We start from the raw sequence: 23,051 nt of genomic DNA on the forward strand, positions 1-23,051 counted from the left end.
CTCCCACTGCGAGGCCTCTGTACCAGCCAAGTGCTGGCATCCTGGCCATTTTAAATACATAAAAAAGCTTTGGAGGTTTCAATTGCTATTTTAGTGATCGCTTATAATAATGTTGTTACACAAGTATTCAAGAGTTATACGGAAGTGTTTAATGTCAAATTACTAGTAAATATTTTACATATTATTTTTTGTCGAAATACTTAGTTGGCATCACTATTCTACAACATCTCTCCCGAACAGCGCTTTTAACGATGGCCACCCCGGCAGTCGCAGACTCGAATCTGGGGTCCTCAACCCTCGAAGTTCCGGCAAATGTTTCTGTCGAGTGTTGAAAGTTTAGCTGTCATTACGTGTCAGTAAACCATGATCAAGCCCCAGCTCATTATCGTCATCATCATCTGCGGATGACAACTGGCCAGTTGATTGCCCCGGGTCCCATGACCAATGACCAGTAGGTAGTGATGGGTGCCCACACAGAGCGCAATGATTATGGCATCGATCAAGTAATATTCAAGTGATTAATTAATAGATCCTTTTCAATTATTACATTTAGGTTAAGGATCTTTCTGGTATTGCATCTAATACTATTTGTTATTTAAGTCCTCCGCATTTTGACCAATAACTAGACATTCTATGGACATTTAAAGTTAATGTCAAACCCCTAGTTTATCATGTGGACGATAAAACAGGCGCATATTTAGTTTCTTGCTGTGCAACTAACCAGTTCCCCGTTCATAGTGGCGCTGTTGTGGCAACAAGGCAAGGACGGCGTCCTGCTGGTGTATTCCTCCCAAAAGCTGACAATCAACACATCCGTTTCCGTGGAGCATTCAAATTCACAGGCGAACAAAGCAAAGCGAGGCAGCCAGAGGAAGGCCAGCTGGACGGACCAAAACTGGGCCAAGTTGTTGACCAATTGGCTCCACTTAGATTGAAAATTTCACTCAAGCGAGGGTAGGTTGATAGGTTTCAGCAGTGGGTTACCTTACCTTGAGCCATGAGATGTCATTGCTAAGTGGCTAAATTTAAGAATTGTACAGTTAGGACTCAATTGGATAGCATTGTTCTCCACACCCCTTATAATTTAAGAGTGATGTAAGCCAACAGACTCATTGACTAAAACTTTAATCTAATCTGTCGGAGGGAAAAGAGAGTTTGATCCAAACTGTCCGAGGGAAATGCGAGCTAATTGAATCAAGCTTGTGCCCTAACTTGCCAGCTATTTCGGCGTGTGGCATCAGTTTCGGTGGCCACTCCTAATTGTTGTGGATCTCCTTCCCGGGGCAACTCCCAGTCCGTCTGCAGTTTGGTGCCCCATTGACAGTTGGCTATGGAAATGACAAAACCCAAACAACTGGCCGACTGACAGGGAGCAACTAGCTGGCCAACTAGAGGAGCGGTCGGTAGAACAATTGGCTACAGGTAACAGAAAACAACAAGTGCTGGCGGAGGGCGAGGGGCTGAGCGGGAGTTACCGCAGCGGCGGTTGGCTTCCGTTTCACTAACTTTCGCATTGCGCTTTTTGTGTTGTTGCCCTGGCCAATTGCTGTGGGTATACCCTCCGTGGCTGTTGTTGCTCGAATCCTATTAAAACGCCAGCAAGCTAGCTTTTGTTGGCAGCGCCGGCTGCTGCTTTTCCAGCCTGTCAGCCGGCATTGTTTGCTGTTTCATTTCGATTCGGCGAAACAAAGACTTAAAGTGCTCATTCACCTGATTTTGCTGGTTTTAGTGCCGACGCTTGGCCCTTTATGTTCAGTTCGCATGTTTATTTAAACCAGGCCCGAACGCGAGCGCCGGCTTTGTGCTGGGCCCGTCTGCGGAATTGTTCGGCCTAAATGGGCCTCAGTTTAGCCGGCCTTTGATTCGGCGGGCGCCGGGTGGTGTGTGCATGACACACTTTCCCTTGGAGTACTTAGTCTTTAAATAAGCTCACTGATTGATGAGGGCCTAAAGTTCATTTCAAAATTACCGACGCCCTGGTCCTTAAGGGGTTAAAAGAGGCAAATTTACGCAACCGGTGCTTAGTGTTGGGGAATCACTTTAAAAAATCAATTTTAGAAATTCATACACAATTTCTAAGTATGTATGAGCAAATTGATAAGCCAGGGCGCTCTCCCGAGCAATATATTCCAAAGAAATAATAGTTAATCATAAAATATTAAAACACAGTTGAAAAAGTGCACTTTTAAACATTAAAAATTATAAATTATATACCAAATTATATACCAAGCTATAAAAAATATAAATATATCAAAATGCACATGGTAGGATTGTAGAATTACCTGTATTTTTTTACTTTTACTTGCAACCATAATAAAAAAAAACATTATTAAAGTCAAGATCTGTGGCAAATAAATTGTAAGTATTACATTTTTGTAAAAGTTGCTAAAGTTTACTTTTTTTTATAGAGTTATTGTTAAATGCCATTTGGGACCAGCAAAACTTCCAGATATCCTGAGAAGTCTGAGCCTTTGGAACAGCCCCCACTCCCAGTCACCTTGCTGACTGCACATAAAAGTCTCAAGTATTTTATGAGAAAGGCAATAAATTCGAGCATAGCTCACACAACGTTTCTTCCGCTATTTATTGCCGTTTGCAGCAACAGTTTCCATATGCTGGCACCCCGATCGCCCGATATCAGAAGGAGTTCACTCCAATATCCCTCACAAAAGCCGCCCTATTTATTGAAATATTCCCTGCTTTACTTCGCGCAGCTTCTGAAAAAGTTTAAAGCCATTTCGATTGTGTCCTCGAGGGCCTCTTACATTGTTGCCTTTGGGGCGGCAAGGCAAGACCAAGTCCTTGACCCCCGCGGGAGGATGAATATCCCCATTTGGATGCAGGCACATCCAGACAAATTGTCGTAAAAATCAGCCGTAATCGTCAACTTTAACCCAGTCGATTGGGCACCTAAGCCCAGGCAGCACCCACCCAGAAAAATTGGACTCACTTCACCTAATAGAGAAATCGCCGTAAATTCTGGTGCCGCTCATTGTGCCAGTGGCACGTCTGTTTCAGCCCAATAGATTTTTCTGTGGCCAGAGGAGAACCACGTCCCAGTTTTCGGCCACAACACATGTGTTCAGCCGCACCAACTCCGACTTCGGCATCAAACTCTTTAAACCATAAATAGTTCGAGCGGCTTTCCCATTTCCATCGGACCATAATGGGGAATAGGGGGAAGCTCATCTAATGGGTTGCTGTTATCTATTGCCGAATTTTTTCTGCACGTTTTCAGGTGAAGTGCGATGCCTTACAGAGTCCAAAGTCTACACTTTGCCTTAAAAGAATCAAAGGATGAAAGGTACGAAACATAAAATTCATTTAAATGCTATGTGAAACGAAAAATTTCCTTACGAAATTTTCTTGTTTAATGTTCTTCAAACATAAATATATTTAAAAAAAAATTAAAAAAAATTTAATAAATTTAACAAATTAAACGTTCATAAACTATACATACTAAAGAAATATGGAAACACAGCAATATAAAATTTATTTTATATTTTTCTTTGTACATTAAAAAATGTGTTTTCGTGTGTCGTAAAAATTAACCATAAGATGGACTAATCCAATACGAAAGCAACTGCATAAAGTTCGTTAAAAATTGAATTACGCTCCGGACACTCTTGAAACTCTCAGCCCAGTTCGAATTTTCACTTTGCTGTCAAGTGTAATTGAAATGGGCGCCGTTCGCGACACGAATTCAATTGGAAAGGTAAACAAATCAGAAAACGGCAACAACGCTACATTAGCGCAGCCCCATCGCCAAAAGCTGTCCAAATGGCATGAAACTATGTCGACGGCTTGGTTCCTGTCGATGATGTCGTTCCTCCTAGCTCCTGGTGGCTCCAAGCAGGATTCGAGTCCTGCGAGTGGCACTGCGGCCGAGTCCTGCCGGAAGCCAAACGCAAAACATTTCTAATTTCAGCGCTGATGTTGATGAATGGCGATGGACAAGAGCAGGTGGCAACGGCAGCGGAAGCGGCCAAAACGCGACAACAAGCCACCCACGTGTCCCCAAGCCCAGAGACCCAACCCATTCCACGACCCACCCACCCTCGCAAATGGATGGGGATTCGGAAGCGACAGCGATGGGTGGCCAAATGTCAATTGTCGGGGGCAAAGCCCCGCCTGTTGGGACTGGGACTTCGAATGGGAATGGCACCGAGATGGGATGGGACAGTGGATATGGCGAATGGGAAAGACCATTTGTCCAGGAGGCCTCGCGGTGACATGTCGCAGCAACTTTAGCTTAAGGAGGGCACTGGAAGAAAGAGGACTACTCAAGTCCACGATCCCCATATATTAAAAGTAGAATATCTATAATTTAAGGTCCCCCAATTTAAATTTTACTATCTTAATCAATCAATCCTTATCAAACTGGCTTGTTATAAGAAAAGTATTTCATCGTGATATTCGGCTTGTCCCTATGCTAAAAAGGGCCAACTAACTCCAGTAAATTAAGTAAATAAGAACTGTGCAGTAAGTATCGTAAAAACTGTAAAAGAATTTGAAACTCTTGTTGTTATTACCATAAAGCACCTCCGGTTTCTTACCGTGCATGCCTGGCAGCGGATGCTGGTCGGATGTCTTGGAACGTTCGCATGGCTTTGGCACGCATTGTTGGCGGCTATGTTATGGATTTTGATTCGGACTGGAACTGGGATTCGGATACGGCTTGGGGTGCGCTGGGGGTGCGCTGGGGGCGGCGCGTGTTCCGCCTTTGTCCCTCGGCCTCCTACGGATACTCGCACTCGTATCGCAGATAGATGCGAGTTTGTCGGCAGCAATTACCGTTGATCTGGAGTGTTTTTTATCGTCACGGCTGTTATGACAACGGTTGGCACGTATTCCCACGTCCAACTCATCGCATTCAATTTGCTTGATTTCATTTCCGTTTCGCCTTGGCCGGGCCCTCGTTCGAGTTCCTTTTCCAGGGTTCCAAGGCTGTTGGGAGGTCCCAAAACTGGTCATTCGATGGTCGGGCCAAACTATTTCCATTTTGATTGGGCGCGCGCTGCCAGCGGACTTTGATTTCTCTCGATGCCGCTGCAATTGCAGCTTAAGTGTGCAATTTGATTTGATTTTTGCCCATTTTTTGACAGGTCCTCGAGGTCCTTCAGGCCCGCTGCACGGCCCGCCTGCCTGCCCGAAAATGTAGCACCAAATTGACATTTTGTTTAATATTCTCGAGTGTGTTTTGCGCTGTGTTTTCTGCCCGCCGGGGCAGCTCGATGTCGTTGCAGGCAGGATGTGTGTGGTGGTGCCGATTGCGATTGTGTTTGTGTTTGTGCAGGGGCAGGATATGAATTGCCGGGCGATTGGCGGAGAATTGCACTGGAAGTGGGCCACGTGGCTGATCGGGCCATTGCTCGTCCTGGCGGTGCATTTGGCCCTCTCCTGGCACCGTTTAAGGTAAGTGCTGGCGAAAAAGGCATGTTATCGTGTTAAATACGGTGCATGCCATGGCATTAACATTACCATAATGTTTGAGCACAATTTGAGTATATCAATCATATTTAGCCCTATAATGGCACTTAAATTTAGTGGCACTATGTTGCTAATCCTGACATAAATAGGTTTAAGTGGCCTAGTCAGCATTTTTGGCCATATAATTAACTTTAATTAATTTGATTAACTTTGAGACATGTGACCGATTCCAAATTGGTCGATGTGGTATGAACCCAGCAGATCGAGAACGTATAAATGGATGGAAACACTAAGAGACTGGCAACTGAATTCCATTGTCAGCTACCCCAAATCCTCAACTATTTCATTTCATTTAATTTGATTTATTTGCTGTTTTTATTCTGTTTTGCTCTTTGCCTGTATGTTGTCCCACTCCACTTTTGGCTAAAAGGAATGCAGCTTAGTGGCCATCCACTTTCGGAAACAGACTTTCTTTGAGCTCATAATGAAAACACAAATCCAAATTCAGTCCTTGAAGCGTCACGTCCTTGAGCCATAAAGCCTACCCTGAATAGAGCGGAAAAAGTGCGAGTATAATTCCCAGCCAGCAGATTAAAGCCATATATTTGGATTGGGATAAGAGAAAGAGTCACAGATTAGAAAATAAATAGTAGTGAGTGTTAATTTAATAAAACTGTAGGTAATAACACTTTAACAGAGGCAATGAGGGGATAAGTTAAGAGAAGATACATAAACACAGTCAAACGGTAAGCATACTTATAACAAATGTTGTTTGTGAAGTTAAGTTACGTGAAATCAGTGTTTCTGAATTCTTAAGCCGATATTGTTACGAAAACGTAAAAGTACGGTTGCTATGCGTTGTCGGTATGGTGTCTTTCCGTTTCGTATCAACACCGAGTAAATTAACCTTAAATTGCACGCAAACTTGCCTCCGCAGCGGGGAACTTTCAGTGCTTTCTTTGTGGCTTTTCTTCGAAATTATTGGGGGTAAAATCAATGCTATCAAGCCCACTCCCACAGACACGGCCGCACACTCGCAACTGACTTTTGGGCCGCTTAATATCATCACGCATACGCCGAGTATGCACACACGAACAGCCGCCTGCTCTGCAATCTTTTGAAAAGGTTTTCGGTTAAAATATTTTACATATTTTTAACGCACAAAGTATGTTGAATGTTGAGCCCGGAGGCTGGGGCTCCTCCAAGGATGCTTTATGGTGGGTGGGTGGTAAGGCGGATAGTGGGTGGTAAGGGGTGGTGAACCAGCCGCCCTTTGGATAAATAGCGAGAAAGTGGCGGTAGAGTGGGGTTGTGTGCCCGATAGTTGATAATTTCATTATGGTTCCCTTAAGTTTATTGATTTTGTATTTCATGAAATATACACAAGCCTTAAGACAGTCGGTATATAGCGAAGTTCGGATGAGTATTTGCGTTGCAGACACTATTAATTATTCATAACAAATAATTATACTGTCTAGTTTGGCACAGCCTAATGGTTTGATATTTAAACCAATTATAAATGTGAGAGCTGGAACTGAAATATTTTCTTGCGCAGGAATATTAAATTGGTTTGGAAAATCCTTTTTCAAGATGCATATTTTATATTTTAGTGGAAGAACCTTCAGACTACTAGTGATTTCTCAAGGACATATTTTATGGGATTATCTTTCTTCAAGCATCCTTTTTATTTAATATCAACTCAAAGTTAAGTACACACGTTCTCTGATCCCAAAAAAACACACTTTTTGCTTTAGATTTAGCAATGGAAAATGTGCGGCCTTCCCTCTTCCTTGAGGAGGAAGAAAAGAAGGAGAAGAAGGTAGAAAGGGCGTTTTCCACTCGCTATACTACGACCATGGGGATCGCATTCGGGAGACAGACTACCAAATTCGACATTCCGATCCACGACAAAAGAGCCCTGTTGGACCGCAATGTAAGACGCCACAGTGACGACAAGAAGTATGTGGGGGAGTTTGATGACACGGACGACGCACGGTTCTTTACCTACAAGCCATTGTATGACGATCGAGATGTCCTTCCCAGAGACCCCAGCTTTGCTAAATTTAAAGTGCCCACGTAAGGATGAATTTGTTATATCATAATGTATCTTATCTGCGGCGGAACCCTTAGTGAAGTCAGCTGTAAGGAACGTTTGAAAAAAGATACCATCAGGTATAACCGTCAGCTGAATAGTGAAGTCTCAAAACTAATCGATTACCAAAGCAACGCTTTGGAGGCGGTATATTTTGTCAGGTAATGCTGCCGTACTTGAAACCACTTATGGATACAATTTATTTTTACAGGGTAATGTCATACACAACTCTGTGGCCACCTTATCACAGTAATCTGGAAATAGCCGAAACAAGTCGCAATTTTTATAAGCTGTCGAAAAGAGAAAAGACCCGCTATGACTTCATAATGTCACATGATTTTACCTAATAACCGCATTTATCATACTTGATAGAATATATTTATACGAGAACATCATCTATAATTTTGTATTCTATCAAGTATGATGATGTGGATAAATTCTCTCGAAACTATACCAATATATTTATTTTAAAAGTCTAAGTAATTTATGGCCTTAATATGCGTAAGCACTCTGAAAATAAAGTGAAGAACAAATTTCACAGACAAAGATTTGCAACCTGAGTCATTTATTGCAATGCAAAATGTCACAAAGTTCGCCCAGACTCCAAAGAAAACTGAATAATTTTGCAATCTTAATTTATAGAATAGTTGGTAGTTTATTTTCACTGTCAAGCAGCAAGGAGCGGGCCAAAAACAGAAACATAAATCGGGGAAAAGGAATATTCCGAGTGTTCTCGGGTACATTCGATCTGCATAAACAGTTTCCGTTTCCCGGCGACTCATTTACATTGCAAGTATTGGGCACTCTTTTTCGGATGTTATGCAAACTAGGAGTAACTTGGGGGCGGGGAGTCGCAGCTCCAGGTTGCCCAATCCCCAATCCGGATCCGCTTCCGGATCTCCCCTGTCCGAGGCTTCATCAACGCAGCCGCACTGTGGTCGGTCTGTCATTTACATTAAATATTAACCCAAAATGCTGATAACCCGCACACATTACAAAACGTGCCGAGAAGGGAAGCGGAACTGACGGAAGTGGCTACGAAAAAATACAAAATGAATTCTTTTTCGCTGGGTTACTCTTTTGAAGAGCGGTGGGAGAGCGGTGGGACGGGCGAAGGAACCCCCAAATTTTTCACTTCACTGAATTATTCATGGATGCAATTTTTAGCCACAAATAAAATATAAGCAAGCTCAGACGACTAGAGGCGGTGGGCCCGGTGTCGGAGTGGGGGTGGCAGGGGGCGTGGCACCGCGAAAATGCAGCTGTGCGCCCTGTTGTGCTCCTGTCGACTCAGACGTCGTTGCAATATTTAGTGTAAATTAAAAAAGTATACAATAAAAGAGTAAGCAGCAGCGCCTGAGTTTCGCGTGAGTTATGAGTCCTGTTGTCACAAATATTCCGGGCTCTGTTGTGTTTAATTTTGCGGAAAACTATATTTTCAGCGAGCTGCTTTCCTGTCGAATATACTATCCTTGAGTTAATACTAATATATTTTAAATATTTTTAAAATACTGTACAAAACTACGTTAAACAGAGCAGTTCTCCGCTGAAAATATATCAATTGCATGACGTAAAGTATTTTTCGATGGGAACTTTAGTTTGGAAACTTTCGCATCGAGCACTTAGGTGGGACTTGCCAAACTTTTCGATTTTGCGGCAACTTTAAAATCTGAATTTCAAATCGCCCTGCCCAATGAAACCAACTTGTACTCCCTGGAACAAGCTGACAAATGACTCCGCTGCAGGAAATGCACCATGAATGACTGTTGGAGGCGAAACTTTGGCAGGTGTTAAAGACATCTGCATTGGCAGCCCCGCGAAAACAGAGAAATCATGCACAGCATAAGTACGTTAAGTTCTTCGGCATCAAACAACCGAGAAGAGCCATTAAAATAATCGCTGCAATAACCGCATTTGGTGCGATTCGGTTGCTTTTGTCTTTCACCTTTTCGGCTTCGGTAGGAGGGCCAAATGGGGAAATTTGCATGCATAAGTTATGCGAAGTTTGGCTGTGGGACGAGCAGCGAACGTAACATATTGACACAGTAAACTGCTTAGATTGTCAAAGTTCGAGGGGAGCTTTGGGCCCCTTTTCCCCCACTTTGGCCCCTGCACATTTAAGGTGCATTCAAGTTTTTGAGAGTGCGCGCAAACAGTTGGCCAAATCCTAAAGGGATTGCGCTGCATATTTCTGTTTCTGGCCCGGCTGGTTCCGCTTGTATTTGTGTGCCAAGCATATGCACCGGAGTCCTGGCCAAGTCGGCAGCACATGTGAGAGAGTGGGTCCTGAGGAGCTGTATCGCTGGCAAGAAAGTCCTTTCAGTTCCCTTGCTATTGTGCGCTTTGCTCTCAGGTTTGTTTTTACTTTCATGCCACGCCAAACACCAGATGGGTGTGCTGGGCAAAGCCGGAGAGAGTGGCACAATTTCTCCGGCGAAAGCGACATTTTTCCAACCATTTTGACGTTGTTCGTTTTTCACAACCTGGAGAGAGGAGAGGCGCATGCCCAGTACAGAGTGAGAGAATATCTTGGAGAGGCCTTAGAGATATAATGGGACTTCCTCTTTTGGGATATGGTGTCGAATCTCTGATTTTAGGAGGGGAAATAGTGGGTTTTGGAGTTTGGGATGTATTAAAGTACTGTTAGACACAACACTTTAGGTTTTTGGTTGAACCAAAAATCTGACTTACAATAATGACTTGGAACAATCATTGTTATTAATGTTTCAACATACATAAAACCTAAAATTAAAACCTTAAAAACCTGTAGACTTACAACACAGTATAACAAAATATTTATAGAATTGCAGAATATTATTCAAATCATATAAATATTTAATTAGATAATTTTTAGGACTTAAATTAACTTTATAATATTTATTAATATAGATATGATTTAAAAGCGTTACAAATACCCCACAACTCCTTATCGAAACTTAACTTTTTCTAAATTTCGATCTATATTTCCCTGTAAATTTGTTCCTGAGCCCAAGAAAGTCGGGGAATTTTCCGCCCCTGAGAGACACAGTGGCAGAGTCGACAAGTGCCGTGCCCCAAAAACATCCCCTCGACCAGCCGCAAATGAGAGCCCTCAGCTGAACTCTCTTGGCGTAGGTCGTAAACAGCTGCAGCTGATGCGGTCGCCAGGATGTTGGTCCTTCGGCTGCAACAGCGGCAACAGCAGCAACATCAGCGAGTCCTGCTGCGGAGCATCGGAGCGGCAGGGCTGTCCAGTTTAACGAGCGCCCTGACCAACTGCAGCTTATGTGTTCAGGTTACTTTGCCACACATCCACACACCCCAAAGTACCACTGTGGACGTGGAGGCAAAGATTTATATTTTGTCACACTTACTCGAAACGACTTTGGCTGCCACTTGTTCTGCGGTCTATTGCAGGTGGCCGAGGAGGGGCTCTCCTGGATTTCCTTCATTGGTTCCATCGCCCTGCCATCATCGTCGTCAAGTATATCGTTCTGCTGGCCGTCGAGGGACTGTAGTCAGCAGCATTTACTTGCCGGCATTAATTTTCTTGCCATTACAGCTCTGGTATGGCCGCGTGATGCTGCAACGTCGATGTGTGGATTTTAAATTCACAGCTAGTTCATAGTTTAATTGTGTATTTTATAATTTTAATTATTTACAATTTAAGGTTGTGGAAGTTATATCTTGAAAGTGGAAATAACGAAATGTTGTAGCTCTAGCGAAAGATAAGATATTATAATAAGATACTCCAATCACAATTTTGTTAAATGTATTTAATGGCACATATCCATGGTTATTTACTGTTTTCTTTTTATTTCATAATAATCAAATAGTTATCAAATAGTTAATATGTTCAAGTATTTATTTGATACATATGTATTTGATCAAAACAGTATTGTGACCTTTCGGCTCTAGTTTTCAAAACAGAAATAAGCCTATAGCTAGTGAATACAAACAATTTATCGCAAGACCCTGGAAATTCAATAAGAAGTACTGCTTTTAGAATCGTTTTACTTTCTTTCTCTCCCCTTAGTAAAGGTATAAAGTGGACTTTACAGCAGTTCCACTCTATTCGGACTCGCTCGCATCCCAAATCCCCTCCGAAATCTCGTGACTCTCCGGAGCATCGCTGACGCAGTCGAACAGAAGGCAATGTAATGTGCATTTCGCCTTGGCCACTGCACCTGAGTGACTTTAAGCTGCGGCTGTCGCGACGTATGGCGATGGTAATGATGGTTTTGGCCAACGCCGTGTGGCTGGTACAGTGCTCACTCGCAAAGTACATTGATAGCCGTGCCGCGGCGACCCCGCACACGCGTTTCACTCTGCCACTTTTTATTTGCAGCTGCCACTTTTCACGTTTCCCTTTGCCGGCTTTTTGCGGGTGGGACAGGCAGCACATGACTCAATTATGTTGGATTGACATTTCGCAAAGGTTTTTCATCAATCAAGTGTGTTTTTTGCGATGCTGCTGCTGCTGCCGCTGCTGCTTGTTTTGCTGCAACGCGGCGGATACGTAATGGCTAACAGCAATTGCTAACATTGCACTAGCAATTTATCGTTTGGCGCGGCAGTGTGTGCTGAACGACCTGAGGAAATAATTTCAGCATTCCATTTTGTAAAATTTATTTACTTTTCGTTGTGGGTTTAATTTCGATTGCATCTGTGGGCCAAGCAATCTATACGTGCAATGGAGTAAGCCAAGGTAATGTATTGCAAACTTTAACACTGCTGTTCGATGTGGGCGCTTGCCAAAGGTGTACGGAAGGGAGCTGATTGATTTTGCAGAAACTGTGTTACAAATTGAAAACGAATCCTTTTAAATTCTCGTAATTTGCATCAAAATTTATCAAGTTAAATTAATAAATTGTGTTACATTCATATACGAAAAAGAACTGGTATCGAGTCATAACTTATTTATTATTTATTATTGTAATATATATCATTACAAGAACATATAATTAATAATAAATATTTTAAAAGGAACATGGTACAATAACTCTTATATAAAAGTATATATTTTAGAATACAAATTTTTTGTCCGAACCTTATTGTTTCCCCAAATATCCCAGCCTTGGTCCAAATTGGTTGTTAAATCTATCACGTAAACCATTAAATTTTCATGTTTCCCTCAAATATTTGTCAGCCAAATCCGCGTAACCCCTTCCGAGGAAAACTTCGCACTGACTTTCCCTTTTTCCGCGCCCCAAGTAATCCCTAGCCCGTTTCCCTTTCTCGGCCTCAGCAAGCCAATATATTGTTACCTAAACAAACAGAAGAGGGAACAAACGGAAGGCAAATGCAATCACCTGTAACACAAAACTGAATACACAAACAAAACAATGGAGAAAGGAATGTTTATGCCAGACTTTGATGTTGCCTATTGGGGGGCAATCGTGGGGAAAGTGTGGAAAAAGAAGGCTAAATGGTGTAAGCGTTTCTTTTAATGCCTTGATTATGCAACAATTGAGCAGAAATATGTAAAAATTAAATGGCAACTCAAGCGATTTCGGTGTCTGCCTTTAGAAAACTTTTTCTCCCCGTTTATTGGCAAATTTCGCTTTTTGTGTTGCTTATTTATGCGTTTTTCTATTTCAGTTCACTTCGTTCGGAGGAAAAGGTATAAAGAGTTAGGCAAAGTTTATTGTGGCCCCATCGAAATGAAAACGCCGAAGAAATCGGGGAAAGGGAGTGTGATATTGCGAGTGCCGCCCCCAAACGGTCGGCTAAATTTGTTGGCCCATATTTTCTCTATCCCGGCATTTTTTCTTGGTTGCTGCTCAGAGAAAAAATGTAAAACACTGAGAGTTGAAGTAAGGAAAATGAATTTCAAATAACAATGAGGAATAAGCTATTTAGTTACATATTTGTACAACGGCGGGTATTTATTGTTTTAAAATTCTTTTGTCAATTTTTGAACGCATTCTTTTCCTTTGAAGTAGGAAATCAGATTTACTCGCAGTGCTGCCTTTCTTATCCTTGTTCTAGTCAGGACACCCACTTGCAGTGCGATTGTCTGAATGGGGAGAGTAAATTCTGCGCACAATATGCAAATAATGCTGACAACAATGACGGAAGTTCGGCGACAGGGTGGGTTATAGACCATTAGCATGGACTGCACTGATACACAGAAGGCGGAAGATATTCAGCCAAAATATTGGCCATTGTGTAGGAGTAATCAGATATGCTCGCGAAAAGCGGTGAAAACGTGGGCACATAATGGAGCCAAGACGCAAATGGCAACAATTATGTTATTGAGTTGGAACGATGGAGACACATTTTCATATTTCTATTTAAGGCACTCCACATCTTTTGTGTGTTTTGAGTAGGAGTTTGTTTGGTGTATCCAGATGTCGTAAGCTTGGGAAGAGCTTAGTGTCTGGCTTTTGTTACCAGTCTGCATCCTAGCATGCTAAAAATAACTGCAGTCCAGACAAAGAAATCCAATCTGCGTTCCCGGCCATCAACGCAGAACAAGTGTATCCAACTTAATCGCTTTTCAATTACTTTAACTTAACCACTTAATTTATTCATCGTATTACAGGTGTCCAAACTGGCAGCCCGCCCAATCAGCGTGCAAAATCCCAGCGAGTCCATTTGGCTAAAAAAATGCGAAGAAAAGTATTTTTCAGGACCACTGCTGGCAAAATCTGTTACACAGGGAAAACAGACATCCAACAATTTGAAGAACTTACATAAAATATAAAGCGGTTAATACAAAGCATGGTATTATAAATTAAAATAATATGTTCTATTGTGTGTAAGGTATTGCACCAAATTATAGCTTTATCCACCATTTCAAGACATAAGTTCAATTCTCCAGATAAGGAGGTGAGAGATTTTAAAGGATTATAAATACAAATTGGTTTTTCTTGAAGAAATGGACTATAATATTTACATGCAATTGCTTCTGGAGCTAGATATTCGATTCAGGTTGTACTGTTTGATGACTTTATCTAAACTTAAAGTCTAATAAGGTATTAATCTACATTCAACCGAAATCCCCAGACTTGAACTATACATATTTGACGGTCCTTTGTTATTTTGCCAGGTGTAAAGCGCTGGAACCCACCACTTAGCCGTCGACACTCTGCCATTGTGTGCGCGGGAGACTCATCGCTCGCCTCGGCGCCATTAATCCAGGTGAAATGAAAGGTGAGCGATTTTTCCCAAATCCAATTTGTTATAAAAAGGGAGCGGAAAACTAAGAGTGAGCGAGAGGAGCCTGGAAAATGGAGGACGTGAGCCCGGCCCGTTTCATTCTCGATGCTGATTTCGGTGTGTAACGTAGCGGGAAAAAGCGTTTTAAGAGTTTAAACAGCTTCTCGCTCCTCGACCTCCGACCTCCGAGCTGTCAATCGTGTTGACGTTAAGTGCAGTTTCATTCCATTTATTTGCCGAGCTTATCGCCGCCGAGCGTCTAATGTGTCAGTCCTCTGAGCGATCCATTGATTCTGCATAACTCATTGCCAATTATGCAGATGCAGTTCCCAGCCGCCCGTCAGTTTTCAGCTTTCAGTTTCCTGGCTGGAAAATCAATAAGCCCCCTTGCCCGGCGACCACTCATCAACAAAGGTCGTTAGTTTGATAAACCCTCGGGCCTCGGGTCCTCGGTTCCTCAGTTCCTCGTTGCCCCCCATTTTGCACCCAAGAAGAAAGTTGCCAAAGTGTCTCGAGTGCTTTAAACTTCTTCAAACTTCTGGCCGGGCCAAGACGGCGATGATGCTCAGTGCCATTTCCGCGTTTCCTGGTCGACTGACTCTCAAGTGGCCAAGTCGCCCCGGCTCCAAGCGGCATTAGGCCAGAAGCAGGTGGAAGTCGCCACCTTGTTGAGTCGAGTGTGCGGTCTGTGAGCGCCAAAAAAGGGCAAAGGTGGGCGCCGGGGCGAAGTGCACTGGAACAAAAACCTCACTGAAATTAAGTTAGGGCATTTACTTTAAGTCACCAGAAACAAATGAATCAAAATGTTTCCGATTTCGCAAAATGTTTATTTTTATTGAGAGTATCGCAGGATTACAAGCCTGCCGACGTCAATTTATTTCCAACGAAATTCAATAGAATGGAATTCTTATGATATTTTGGAGCGAAATGGGACCAAAATAACAAATTTATATGTATATGTATTCATTCTGGCTATGCCTAAATCCTTGTGAAATCTATAAAATTGATAAGAAGGTATTCAATTTAAGCCTATAAATCTGAGAAACTCATTTATTATTTATTATATTGGTAATTATTACAACAAATCTAACTTTAGGGTCATGGTTATTTTTCTGTGGCGGCCTGAATTTCTCGCCGATTTTGATTTCAAGTGTGCCAAAGAGGCCTGCAGCCACATTTCAAGTACGACCTCTTCGAACGTTCTTCGATGAACTTAATGGCCATTGAGGGTGGCCCTGAACCGCCCGACCCCGCCCCCATTTTCCAGCCGCGAAACCGTTAAATGATTATGAAAATTGTTGGCAGCCAGTGACCTCAGGGAGAGTGGGAAAATTGAATGGTCTGCAGTCGGGCTTTGGCAGCTGCCGCAGGTCACGCCCAAACAGTTTTCGAGTGTTTTTCTTTACGAGGGAATTCAAGAACTGCCTGGGAGTTCGCTTCTGAAAAACTGCAATGAAAAAGGTCGGAATTATGGCTGCATCATTCAATTCCATTTAACAATGCAATTTACATATTTATAACAATTAATCAGTAAGTAATTTACTGATAAAATTATTTATTGATAGCAAAAGAAGCACAAATCACTCTTCGAAAAAATTATGATTGAGTGCCAGTTTTTTGTTGATGTATACTAATTCATAACCGTGCAGTTAAGTACATTAAAATCAAATTGATTTGATTAAGGAAGCACTTGGAATCAGAAAAAAAAACGGGTAATACAGCGAAACTTCCTTAAATTTTACAGCATTAAAAAAATGATATAAATTAATATTCAAATCATATTGCCGTGCAGAAATGTTTGACTTCATAGAAATAAGTATTTATTTAATTTAAACAAGTTTTTTTTAAAGCTTTACTGTAGAATCAAAAAACACTGCATTAACAATATATAATTAACTCTAAATTGGTTATAAGCCTTTTCAAAGTTAATCAAGTACTTCAAATTAAGCGGCTTAAAGTCAAAATATTTTTGCTGACAAGCACATTCTCGAGGAGTGTGCAATCAATTTTTATCACCAACTTTTTTCCATTAACTTCAATGCGGAATCTATACACCAAAAAAGAAGCAATTTAAAATTCGTCATTGCTTTGGCTCTTCCTGTTGTTGTTCGCTACCAACAGTCATCAATTATGGCCAGCAAAGGACGGCCGGGGATAGGCCGACCCGCCTCCGGGTTACGTGCCACGCCCACGCCCCTTTAACCCTCCGCTGGCCCGCTGAAAAAGTGTCACAGGCGGAAGCGTCCAACTAACTAAACTATGCAAATTGGTTATTTTATGGCCGAAACCCTTTTGTTGTTGGCAGCAGGATAACACGACAACGCGCAGACAATGCAGCAACAAAAAAGGCGGCGGCGCAATAGAACAGAATAGAAGGCACTGGAAAAAAATTTTAAAAAGATAAAATTAGAAATTAACTTTAAAATAAGTATTTCGTATTAATTTATGTATATGTTACCTCTCAGCTAAAGTTTTGGGCATTATAAAGTAGCATTTATATTAAAATGTATATATATTTGTATAACGAATAGATAATAAAATCAGAGATGCTGGCATATCAGGACACTACAGTTTCTCCGAGTGCAAAGTAATAATAAAAAGGAAAAGCAGGGACAACGCCAACTAATGGCACAGTTTCGCCAACTAGCTGGATGCGAGTGCGGATGCGGATATGTGAGAATTCAATGAAATGGAAACTAACAAAATCAAATTGATGGAAAGGCAGAGCACGGATCGGGCTTTAAAGGACACTGGCATGAAAAGAAATCGGCGCAAATCAAACTGAGCAGCGCAGCAGGAAAAATTGGGCCGGCAAAAAAAATAAAGGCGGGGAACAAAAAAAGGTTAGCGGAAGCGCAGCGACAAAAGGGCGGCACCGGAGCTCCTCCACCGCCCATCCCCGCCTGCCCCGGAGGACAACAAAAGATGCTGGAAAGCCGAAGGAGTCACGACATGGAACAATGCCTCCGCCTCGGCCTTGGCCGGGAGATGAACAGGGGTGGTGGCTGGACGGGCGGAGGAAGTGGGCGGCAGGGCCAACTAGCGGGGCATAACTCGTGGCCAGCTTCCGTTCAATTTGAAGCCTGTTTGCTGCCCAAGTAGAAGAAAAGCCCGGGCGAAAAACAAAAGCGGAAACGAACAGTTGGCGGCCGATTGGAACAATTGCAGCGAAGGCATCAGCCATCAGCGGAGGTAGCAAAAAAATTTAAGGAAATTATAAGACCTACGTTCTGAGTCGAATTGTAAATGCCCTGGATCTTTATAAAATTAGGAAAAAAGGAATTAGGAAAACTAAAAAATAAGAATTTAGTTGTAAAAAATGTATTATCCATTTTATGATAGTGATCCCTTAACACAACATGTAAAATTATATTATTATTTTTTCAATATAATAAGAGATAAACGTTTGTTCATATTAAAATAGAATATATTAAACAACATGTTTTATTCCAGTCTGTGTTTAACATATTTAACAACATTTTTTTTTAAGGACACCAACAATTTGGTATTTTTTCACTTTCAAATGTAAAATCAATTGGTTTATTGATCTGCATTTCTTAGAAACGGTCTGGCTTCTGGTTGAAATTTCGTTTCCTACCAAATCAACGAAAAAATAAAGAGAGTCAGGCGCAGCGGTGGCAAAAATTAAACAAACATGGCCGGCTGCGGAACCGGCAAAAAGCACCGGCAAAGGGGAAACTACTTGGCCGGCCATTGTTTGAAGTTATTATTGGTGCAGTCAATCGAGTCGGAGTCCGGCAGCGGACCCAATCATCGGACCGACTTGTTATTGCCTTTTCTCCAAGGATATCGCCCGACTTCCCCCAATCCCGCTCGCCCCTCCCCGTTTCATATAATTTTTTGCCTCCTCGATTTCTGTTTGTCTTTCCTTTCGCAGTTGGCATGTGAGCGTATAATTTGTAAAAATTATTTGCCCTGCTGTCGTTCTGGCTGCAGCTCCTGCTCCTTGATCGTCCTCCACCAAACCTCCGCAGCCGGAAGGGGAAAAAATATTTTTTTCATCAGTCCATCCTGGGTCGGGTCTGAGGACCGAGGACTGGGACACAGGAAACGTTGCGGTCGCCGCCTCCAGCAAAAAGGGTTTAAATTTTAAATTAAGCTCCTTTATTGTCGGATCCGAGGGTCGGGCGATTCCTCTTGCGGTGACTGTCAAGCCCTTTAATTGCGTCAAGTGACCCGACGACCTGGCTTTAATTGGAGCAAAGATGATTTGCAGATCGATGCCTGGAGTGGCCATTGAGCTGGAGATATGTCAGCATGCCACGGCCATTGCCCATCCACTTGGATTGGGATTCACCCCAGTTGAGAAATGATTAATAAATATTTGCACTTGTAGATAAACCCAGGATACTAGTGGGACCCAACTCTTGACAGCTTAACTTAAATAGCCTTTGATTACAAATTTAAATCGGAGAATTCTTCGGGAATCAAAAGAAGGCTTGGTTGTCCAGGTTGGTTGGCTAGAAAGGTTTTTATGTTGTCTTTACATTGAGTTGTGGGTAACCAATTTCGGCCACCAATTAGATTCACTGTTTGTTTAAGTGTACATTTAGTAGTTACTTTAGCACAGAAAGGAACATTTAATTTTTGAAGAAGTTAATTTTTAAATTGCTTAAAATAACTACATATTTCAAAGAAAATATACAAAATAATCGAAAACAATAAAAAAGGACATTTAAAAAATGTTAACTAATTATAGTATAAATATTTAAAGTGGCAATGGAATCGAAAGTGACACAAAAAATGGAGAAGGAAAAATCATCTTATGCACTCTTTCACAGCCTTCATCCTTCACATGTTAATCAGCGTAAAATCTTGGGATAATTTGTGGACTTTTGAGCTAACTGATTCGACCAGAAGCACCAAGGCTGGTCCGCGGCCAATTCATTATGGCACCGGCAGGGACAACATGCTCCCGGCCATTAAGCCAAATCGAACCGAGCCGGGACGCACAAAAAGAACCTCCGGATGTCCCGGCCAAGGGGAATCGGGAATGAGGATGGGTAATGGCGTGAACTGAGAGGGACGCCGATTTTAATGCGGCCCACGGACGACGAGACAGCCGGGAAAATGGGAGTTGGCGGCTAAGCCCGCCAAAGGCCGCAGAAGTGGCCGTAATGAGAGCTGGCACATCGATGACCCTGACCAGCCAAAGGGACTGCCGCTGATGAGGGGACAACCAAAAATCATCCGCGGACATTCTTGGCCGGAGACAGCCACTAAGCCGTCTGCATTGAGGCCTCGTAATTGGAAATGATGCTCGAGTCCCACTCGAGTGACGGGCGAACCATTAGTGTCCGCGAATGCAGCGGGTATTACTTTACACAGGAAATAAAAATTGCAGAAATGCGATTTTAAATTTTGGGCTCTGTAGAGAGAAGTATTACATTTTTTACGGTGTAATCGTCAACGTGTTGCCGCAAAATTAAATGAAATTGACTACAATTTCCCGACACCAAGAAACCCTGCAATGTTTATTGGAAGTAAACCCCACTTCCGCGTGCATTTTCATGCCCTGAAATGGCATTTCATCTTTTTAATTGAATTTTAATTTGTTTAGAATGCGCTTAGAGTCGACAAGTGGCCAAGAGCTACTCGCTGGGCTTCTGCTTCTGATTCCGGCTCTGGACTTTCTCCGCCCGCAGTCTGGAGTGCGGACACGCCCTCACTTAATTTACCATGCAACCCGTCCGGATCCGGCACATCCCTCCACTTCACTTCACTTCCCCGGCCTGCTCTCCGCAGTGGTTGTTGTCTGGCAGCTTTTCACAAATCGATTAAATTTAATTTGTTTTCCTTGCCGGCTTTCTCCGCTGCCAGTCATTCTTCTCCCCGGCTTTCTATTCTTTCCTCTTCGGGCAGCTTAGTTTCTAGCAGTAATTTCATAATGAGTTGACTTTATGCGGCCCAGTCCCAGCTGCAAGGAGAATTTTCACCCATTGCTGTTGGCAAATAAAACGGTTCGCGCCAACATTAAACGGCTATGAAGTGTGGAACTAACAATGGCAGCAACTTTCAGTGGGAGAAAGGAGAGAAAATAGAAAAGTCAACGAAGTAACAAAATTAGGGAATAGTGTACCAAATAATTTAAGCACCATTGAGTTTGGAATGAATGTCAGAAATTGTCCATGCATTTCCTTAATTATGAGTTCATTTATTAAGAAAACTGGCATTGACAACGCAGTGTTTATTAAAGAACTGACGTTCATCTGGATATAATTGGGAAAACCATACTATTATTCTTTAAATTTTACAATTTTCACAGTTTTTATTTAACATTCCAACCGCTGCAGGCCGAAAAGTAAGAGTCCCATATTATTGTCGTTATTTCGAGGGACTTATTTCGAGTTTCGTCCCGTGGCTGCCGGGGATTTTCGCTTCCTTTTTTGTTGGCTGCTTTTATTTGGCCCACGGACAAGTTTTTCCGGTTCCCAGCATACTTACCTACAATTAAAATCCCCCGCAGTTGGAACGTAAAAATAATTATCAACAAAAATACGACTGAGAACGAAGAATTTGTAATTTTAAAGAAATTATATTTAATAATAATAATATCCCCAGCTTCGGGAGCAAAATTAATTAAAATGTTTTGTTGTTTATTTTGTTCTGCTCCTTCACATCGCTATGTAATGAGCAGAGCACTCCAATAATTGAAGAAAATAAAGACCGTGCTCAGAATTTAAAGGAAAGCGAGACTTATAAGGAATACTATATTAAATATTCTGAATATCAGTGAAGGCAATTATATAAAAGTTGAAAACTTGATAGTTTAAAGGTACATAAATTCCCTATCGCAACTTGTGAGGTACAGAAATTAAACCAAAATTTACCCGCGTCATTTATATAAATGTTTAGTATGGCCACAGCACACATAATATTTTCATTTGAAATACTTAATGAAATTTTCACACGTAGACCTGCGCATTTGCAAATGCGAAAACGTCTGCCATGTGTGGGAAAATGTCAAGGAAGAAGAAGGAGAGACAGTGCACAATATAAGCACCGAATTTAAAAAGACATTTTTGAACGTTCCGCTGGCTTGCAACAGGGCGTATGCGCACTTGTTTTTGTCACCCCCTGCGTATGTGGAGACTGAGTTTCCGTGCTCTCGAAATTTTTCGCAGGCAACCCGCGTATTCGATGGAAATCTTGCGATAAAACGCCAGCGAATTTCCCCTGCTCGCAATGAATACATTTGAATGGCCTTGTTCTTCCTGGCGCTGTTTCAGTTTTCAGCTGCTCATTTGCATGTGGCCTTGCACAAAATGCTTTTTGTCATTACCGGCGAAAGGCAGCTAGGCAGGGCACAAAGGGATGCCAAAGACAAAGGGGGCTGCTTCCCCATCCGCATCCGCATCCGCGAGCATCCGCAAAAATGTCAACAAATTGAATGTAATTCCTTTTAATTTCGGAGCAGTCTTAAAGTCCGTGCAGGACTCTATCTCGCCCCCATTTCGGCCATCTTATCTCCTCCTTTCCCCCCTTTTGGCACGTGGCAAGCTGTCGTGAAGCAAATTGCCCGAATGAAGTTGCCTGCGAGTTGCATGCCGCGTGCCATGAAATTAAGTTGCAAGCTGCAGGATTTGCTTTCAAGTTTCGCAACATTTTCTGTGCCACACTCTCCCAAAGCCCGGCGAAACCAACTCCACACAGGACCCTTCTCGGGGGACGCACGCCAAGGTCCTTGGCTCCGTTTCCGTGGATGCTAACACGCGTTTTTGTCGTTCCTCGTAGCTTCTTGGCTGCAGTCGGATAATGTCACGCTAATGCCACCAGCTTTGTCCTGCTTAATGTTGCGTCTAGTTATTGGATTTTTGGTATAGCATCAGGGCAGCAGCCCACTTCCTGCGAGGTGCACCTCGAATCGGGGCCAGCGCGAAGTCGATGGAGCCTTGATCGGTGCGGCGAATGAGTCCGGTCAATGGCCACTAAGTTACCTTTGCATAAAGAAGCAGGGATATAAGAGTTTTTCTTTAAAACTACAGAAATGCTGCAGAATTTAACAAAGAATATAATATATATATAGAATATAATTGTGTAACATAAGATTGATCTTAAGTCTTTTACACTGTTTACACAGGTCTTTTAGATCTATACATTCAAAATGTCAACTTAAATAAAGAAGCAGGGGTAAAGGAGTTTTTCTTTAAAAGAATATAGGATAATTTTGTATTGTAAGATTGATCTTAAGTCTAAGAGGAGCAAAAATATACACAGGTCTTTTAGATATATACATTCAAAATGTCAGCTTAATTAAAGACTAAATACTAAATAAATAAATAAAAATGCAATACCAAAGAACTATAGTATTATTATTAATAAGTCGTTACCACTTAAAACTTCACCCGCGTGGAAGCTCTTTGCG

General features: G+C 42.2%; 1 protein-coding gene across 2 annotated transcripts; it reads left to right on the plus strand.

Moving 5' to 3' along the window:
- Positions 1-7,111: 7,111 nt before the first annotated feature.
- LOC108027119 (uncharacterized) lies at positions 7,112-8,001 on the plus strand. 2 transcript variants are annotated; one of them, XM_017098335.3, is made up of 3 exons: positions 7,112-7,506; positions 7,561-7,683; positions 7,773-8,001. In XM_017098335.3, the coding sequence occupies exons 1-3, from the start codon at positions 7,193-7,195 to the stop codon at positions 7,867-7,869; spliced, it is 534 nt and encodes a 177-aa protein (XP_016953824.1). In that variant the 5' UTR covers positions 7,112-7,192; the 3' UTR covers positions 7,870-8,001. The 2 variants fall into 2 exon arrangements, with proteins under 2 accessions (XP_016953824.1, XP_016953823.1); XM_017098334.3 differs by having other exon boundaries at positions 7,115-7,506; positions 7,734-8,001.
- The last annotated feature ends 15,050 nt before the right edge of the window (positions 8,002-23,051 follow it).

This window comes from Drosophila biarmipes, chromosome 3R (assembly GCF_025231255.1).
Source record: "Drosophila biarmipes strain raj3 chromosome 3R, RU_DBia_V1.1, whole genome shotgun sequence".
Taxonomy (NCBI): Eukaryota; Metazoa; Arthropoda; class Insecta; order Diptera; family Drosophilidae; genus Drosophila; species Drosophila biarmipes.

Excerpts from the sequence above, each read along its gene's own strand:
- LOC108027119 (XM_017098334.3), top strand. The coding sequence starts at position 7,193 with ATGGAAAATGTGCGGCCTTCCCTCTTCCTTGAGGAGGAAGAAAAGAAG. Across the intron at positions 7,507-7,560 it reads GCTAAATTTAAAGTGCCCAC|TGAAGTCAGCTGTAAGGAAC; the intron begins GTAAGGATGAAT and ends CGGAACCCTTAG. Across the intron at positions 7,684-7,733 it reads GAGGCGGTATATTTTGTCAG|GGTAATGTCATACACAACTC; the intron begins GTAATGCTGCCG and ends TTATTTTTACAG.